The sequence below is a fragment of the Schistosoma mansoni genome, chromosome 6, assembly GCF_000237925.1.
Source record: "Schistosoma mansoni strain Puerto Rico chromosome 6, complete genome".
NCBI classification, from domain to species: domain Eukaryota; kingdom Metazoa; phylum Platyhelminthes; class Trematoda; order Strigeidida; family Schistosomatidae; genus Schistosoma; species Schistosoma mansoni.
Genome location: NC_031500.1, coordinates 2,842,911 through 2,849,115, shown reverse-complemented (window position 1 = coordinate 2,849,115; position 6,205 = coordinate 2,842,911). Strand labels below are relative to the sequence as shown.

The 6,205-nt window shown below is 33.0% G+C and overlaps 1 protein-coding gene across 1 annotated transcript in view; it reads left to right on the top strand.

Annotated features, from left to right (window-relative positions):
* The window catches only part of Smp_123670 (acid phosphatase-related), a 12,137-nt gene extending 6,219 nt beyond the window's left edge, over positions 1–5,918 (top strand). Inside the window, exons 2-3 of the mRNA XM_018797958.1 lie at positions 2,800–3,078; positions 4,988–5,918. Coding sequence (XP_018652947.1) covers positions 2,800–3,078; positions 4,988–5,599 — 891 coding nt within the window. The 3' untranslated portion in view covers positions 5,600–5,918. The remainder of the gene's footprint in view (positions 1–2,799; positions 3,079–4,987) is intronic.
* Positions 5,919–6,205: the final 287 nt, after the last annotated feature.

Here is a 6,205-nt window from a genome sequence, read left to right as displayed (position 1 = left end):
TTCAAACTGCACATCTCTGCACAGTGTTTGACTAAATCACAAAGTGTTTTTGTTTTGCTTCCCATAAAGGTTTTGTGCTTAGCTTATATCGGATAGGTGTGCCCAGATAACGCTGTAATCAGTTTTCTGTGAAATGAGACCAAATGATCCAGGCTCAGTTATTCACCTTAATAATATAGTTATGTGCTCACCTGCTTTTGTGAGAACTATTGATTCGTAGTAAATAATAGTAATAATAATAATAATGATAATGCAAATTGTCTTTCTTCTATTTGGAACGCGAGCAGTGTAGTTAGTGTAGTGTGTCATTTCATGTCATTTGTGTGTGGGCTGTGATACTGCCCGGGTGCCCAAACCGAAGCAGGTGGTTTTCTTAGGGGGCCACACCCCGAGCCTTTGACCTAAAGGTCTGATCCACAAGGCAGTGGAGCATCGTGAGGAGTTGCAGTCCCATGGTAGCCGGTGACCAACAACAGGTTCATTCGCCATTCGTTCCATCAGGATACTGGAGCCCATGTGCACCATTGGTTTGGAATCAGGGTTTTCCAACTCCCCTAGGTGGACCCTCCGTGTCCACCAACCCGGTTAAAGCGCCGGACATTCGCTTTTCGTCCTCTCACTTTCGTAAACAACACCCCCGCCACGAGAAGGCAGTGAGTAGGACTTCCCTGGCAGAGGCTATATATTCGCGTGGCTATGTGAGAGCATTTCGAGAGGGAGAGCGGACTCTCCTCACTCTCGGCCGTACCAGGGCATTTGGGGGCTTAAGGTTTCTATGAGGCTATATGTTAGTTCATTGAAAATAAAATCCCTAGTTTCAAATAAGGGAATATCAGTGAATAAGGATGATAAATTCAGTGATATCCTAAAGTTATTTTTGACCGACAGATTTTTTTATATTAACAAATTAAAAAAAATTTTGACACTATGCTTAAAAACATCTTTGTGCGATGGTTTGAGAATTTGCATTAATTATTTTGCTACAGTATGATAGACTGAATTATTCATACTTAAAACAGGCAGACCATGTAGCCTTGGTGTTATCGTTCATGTAGTTTTCAGTATTTTGAACACTTTCCGAAGAAGAACCTTGTTGTTTAATTTCTTTCAATGAATTTATAAGTTGTTTTTCAATCCTGTCTGCCCTACCAGTTTCTGAAATTTACTCTTATCACTTAAAAGGGCCTTTATTCTGTTTAAGTAACTGTTTTTATCCATGAGTACTACACCACAACCTTTATCTGGTTTCGTGATTAAATTGTCATCAGTTTTTTATTTTTCTTAGAGCTTACTTGTGTTTTTTCGTCAAAATCCCTTTCGAATTATGCCCATTATTTAGATATCTAAGGCACCAATCCAGTGGTGTTGATTTAAATCTTTCAACATCGTCTTTTGGTGAAGTTACTTGTTCTGCCGTTTGGCCGTAAAGGTTTTCAAACTGAATTTAAACATCCACTTTATTAATCGTTTTCGCAAAGCTTAGGGTCTAGTGATAACGCTTTTAACTCAGTCTTACTAATCTTAACACTGGAAAAATTGTGTATATATTGACCTGGTTTAGATAGAAATTTCATTTCTGGAATCTATTTGTCTTTTTTTTTGTATCAACCATCAGCTTAGCGTAGTCCGAAAATTGTTCTTTTAATTTATCAGGAAGCTCTCCCACAGCATAAGCTCAGTGACATTTTTTTAATGTCTCAGTAATTTATTAATTTAGAGAATCGATTTAATTTAATGCATAACATTTGAGAGTCTTTCTATCTAGTCAAACTCTAAAACGATATAAAGATTCCCAACATACTTTTGGTTACAAGTTGGTTTTCACTCGATAAAATCGACATTTGCCTTCGCTTCACTGAGTCTTATATATATATTAGTGTAGAGTCATGATTAAAAACTCATTGAAAGGAAATTTCTTCGCTCGAGTCTCTTTTTTACCAAATGTTAAGACGAGAATTTTCACTATATTGAAATGTTCTGAGCAAACGTTTGTGTTAAAAGTTCTCCATGAATATCTGAAGTACAGCCCAACAGTGAAATAATACTCGTGAGTAGTTACGTTACGTAGGAATTAGTTGTCAAACTCCACAGTAGTTGTCCATAACTTTTTTTTTATTTACTTATCGTGATTTAAATGATTCAACGATTGAGTTTTGATCAATTTTTCACAATAGTCAAGACTATGAAGTTCATTTAATTTTTTGTACTCATCATTCACCCACACATTTTATCACCTGATTGCTCAAATCAAAGTGAATTAGAGTTTGAACCATCAACCCAGTGGTTGGAAGTTGAATGATTTCACTACCATGTCACCATTTTATTTACAAAATATGACTATCTACTTATGTTGTTACTATCGCTCACAAAATAAAAACGCTAGGGTACTAATGTATAAGGAAAATAAAATAACTATGAACGGTAATCCTAATGAAGTATTTTACTTTGTTATTCATTCCACTTAACTAACAAATTACATTACCATATATCATCCTTAACTAAAGGTAGTATTCATCGTGTATATAACTATAACCAATCATTGACATTTTAATTAATTTCTGTAAGTAACACCTATCTGTATATATCACTGTAGTAATATATGAAACAATATTCTCTTAGACCGCAAATACTTAAACCATATAAGAGTAAGTGATGCTGTAGTCTAGTGGATGAATGTCATTAGCCTACACCACTGTGACACATCACTGTGGCTAAATGATATTCCAACTGTATTCGTTATGATATACCTCTTCATTATTGTCAATATCAGAGTACATTGTCTTACATTTTTGTTTACAGTTAACAGATACACTTTTAGGTGTTGCACCATGTCCTTATCGGGATTCTTTACAAAGTAAACAAATGGATAGTCAATCATCTATTGAATTTGAAAAAAATCATTCAAATTTATTTGTCAAACTTACTAATGTCGCTGGTATTGGTCCAGTTAATCGTCATAATGTATGGTCCATATCCGATTTTATTACATGTATGATTGCTCATAACATTACCCTTCCTGATTGGTGTACAGATGAATTATTGGCAGAATTACATGAAGTCAATAGATACTATTGGGTGGTAAGCATTTTTCCCCACAATTAAATATATGTGATGAGATTATTTGTTTATGTATTGTCGAATATACAGTTATTTATTAATTTTATTGAGAGTGCAAACAAACTAGGGGACATACTTTCACTCAAAATACACAACAAATATTTCCCAACTATAAACTCTGGATAGGTATTTAATCAAGGTAACTCATTCATTTTCTGTCTATTCATTTATTGTTAAGACGACCAGAGAGCATTATGACTCTATATCAGCTTCTATTTTGAACATGTTTTTATAATATTCCTAGTCACTGGATTATACGCAGGTGGCCTTGATACATTAACGTAAGTTAATTTTATCTCCATAATCTTACGTCATGAACCGATCATCTTTTCTAATTTCCGGTTTAAGACATTACTGGACAATCTCTGCAAAATTAACTACATATTAAGAAATCCAAGGTAACCAATATTGGGCAGAGATAGTGACTAACAATAGAATCCAGAACGTGCGTTTCGTTCTTTTCTGGGACTCGTCGACTGAATTTATCTGTATCTCAGAATTGATACTTTCTCCTAGATTCGAACCCACTACTTTCCGCTTCAAACGCCAACGCGTTATCTGTTTAGCTACTAAGTCCAGATAGTCATCTCAATGTAACGAATTACTTTAGAAGTTTCACTAAACAAAAGTTTGGTAATTTACCTGAACAGAGATTGTGATGTAATTGTTAATGAGCTATTATCATATTAAATTCTTGAAGTTATTAAAATTGACTTTTACGGATTCAAGCTTTTAATGTATTCAACTGTTACCTGTTTAGCTCAATATATAAATTTCTCATATAGTTTCAGTGAAGTAATGGTCTACTAGTTAACGAACTCGATTTTCAACCACTGGACTGCTAGTTTAAAATTTTTTCACTTTAGTATTAGTGACATGTTAGTGTAACTAGTGTCCATAAAAGTTAGTTTACTCATCAATCAGTCCATGAACCTTCCGTTTATTGTTGAATTATTTTTATCTCGATCTCATCGTCTGAGTTACACTTATGTATGGTTAAATAACTAATAACTAATTTAAAAGTCAAAAGTTAATGGGTTATGAAACTTGACCGCTTGAAATAGTTAAGAAATATGATTAAAAACATTTGATAGTTGCAGTAATCACATTTTCTTCCAATATATTTTGACATAAGTATCAAAGAGAAAGCTGTAATTTGTACCAAGTACAGAGTAGTGTACTCGATTTTTAGTCACACGTGTTGCATGGAGACTAGGAATAATACCAAACTGTTTAAACGGTAGTAGGTGGGGCAGGATTCGGACAAGCAACCTAGCGGTTGAAAGTCTTATTCTCTAACTACTAAAGCGCTGATTCTAAAAACTTGAGGATCGTTTTTTTAGTGTTTGCAAAATTTGGAAGCAGCTTTTTGCAGGATTTTAGTTGTATAGTCTTTAAATAGTTCCAACTTAGTACTTTCCTAGAAATGACGAACAGATCGAAGATTGATACTGCAAAATTTATCGGAATTTATATCAAGGTGTACGAAACCTTGTATATTGACTCAAGTCAATATTATACATTATTTTTGTTTAACTGTAGAATACATTTGTCTGATTTACTTTGTTATATACAATGTCTCAATTTTTGTGTATATCATTAAAACATCTCCCATGTAACCTCATAAAATAGTAAATACTAATAAATTAATTGATCATTTGTGATTGGGCTACTTATGCTAGCTTTCGTTCGCTCGTTTCCATCATTAAATAGTGTAATCATTTGAAAAAAAAACTCTGAAAATCATTCATAAAGGTATATTTTTCTGCGTAAATTTTAAAATATTCAAATTTCTGCTACACAATAAAGTTATGTTGTCCTAGTGATAATATCAAATACATATGTAAATATCTATTTTTTTCTTCGTCAGAAAAAATATTCTTCTTCTGATGATATTATTCGACTGGAAATTGGTGTCTTCTTAAACACATTTGTTAAACATATACATTCCATCATACATGGGGAACAGTTAAATTTAAGAAATGAATATACATTATCCACCGAACATATAATGATTTATTCAGCTCATGATACTGACGTAACTTATATTTTAGCCGGTTTTGGTGTTTATAATAATCAAACAATTAATTATGCATCTAGTGTTATTCTAGAATTACATGGTCCAGATAAATCTGGCAAAGAAAGTGATTATCGTATAAAATTGTTGTATAAAAAAGGTTGGACCGATGAAGTTGGTGAATATTTAACCTTACCAGCTTGTAAAGGTCAACCTGGTTACAATGGTTGTCCTGTGAATCTTGTATTGGAACAAATTAAACCATTATTATTGAGTACGGATAGTTTTTATAAAGAATGTTCAATAGATCAACCGGATAGTGTAAATGATCGATTACATCCAATTGTATTTATCTTTGTTGGTGCATCAATCTCCTCTGTAATAATGCTTCTAGTCTTTTGGTATTATTCACTGCGTTTACGTCGTTATAGCAGTTTAGACGTTACAGAACAACAAACTATATAATTGGTAAATAAAGAAATGAGAATAAAAAAAGAAGATATTTCGTAACATTATTGTTAGCATCATCGTCATCATTATCTAAATCGTCATCATCATCACAACGTGTTTTTTTACTCCTCCCTTCCACGTGTTGCCCTGCTATGATTTTCTATTTTTTTATAAAACAGTGTTGTTTAGCTCTTCTTGTTCATTTTTTATGATCATTTAGAATGTTGATTGTAGTCTTCTGCTCAAATATATACATTATTGTAGACTTATTATTTTATATTTTGTATTTCTTATGTTATATAATTAATAAAATAATGCACTCAGTGAACTGAACTGTACTGAAATTATTGTGTTATTTGTTATACTTGTTTAATGCTTTGGTAGAGGTTATTCTACTATCGGTATCCCAGATTTTATGATATGCCAATAGTATTTTGTTAAGAGACATAGAAGAAATATTAGGACACAAAGAACGAGTTTGGCTATGACCAAAACGAATTGCAGTGTTATCGAAAGTGCGCGGATGGTTAAAAATTCTCGATTACCCTTACAGTGGAAGGATATTCCTTCTTGAAGAATTTGAAAGTGAAACGGGATGACTAGATTTAATGTAACTGTAAG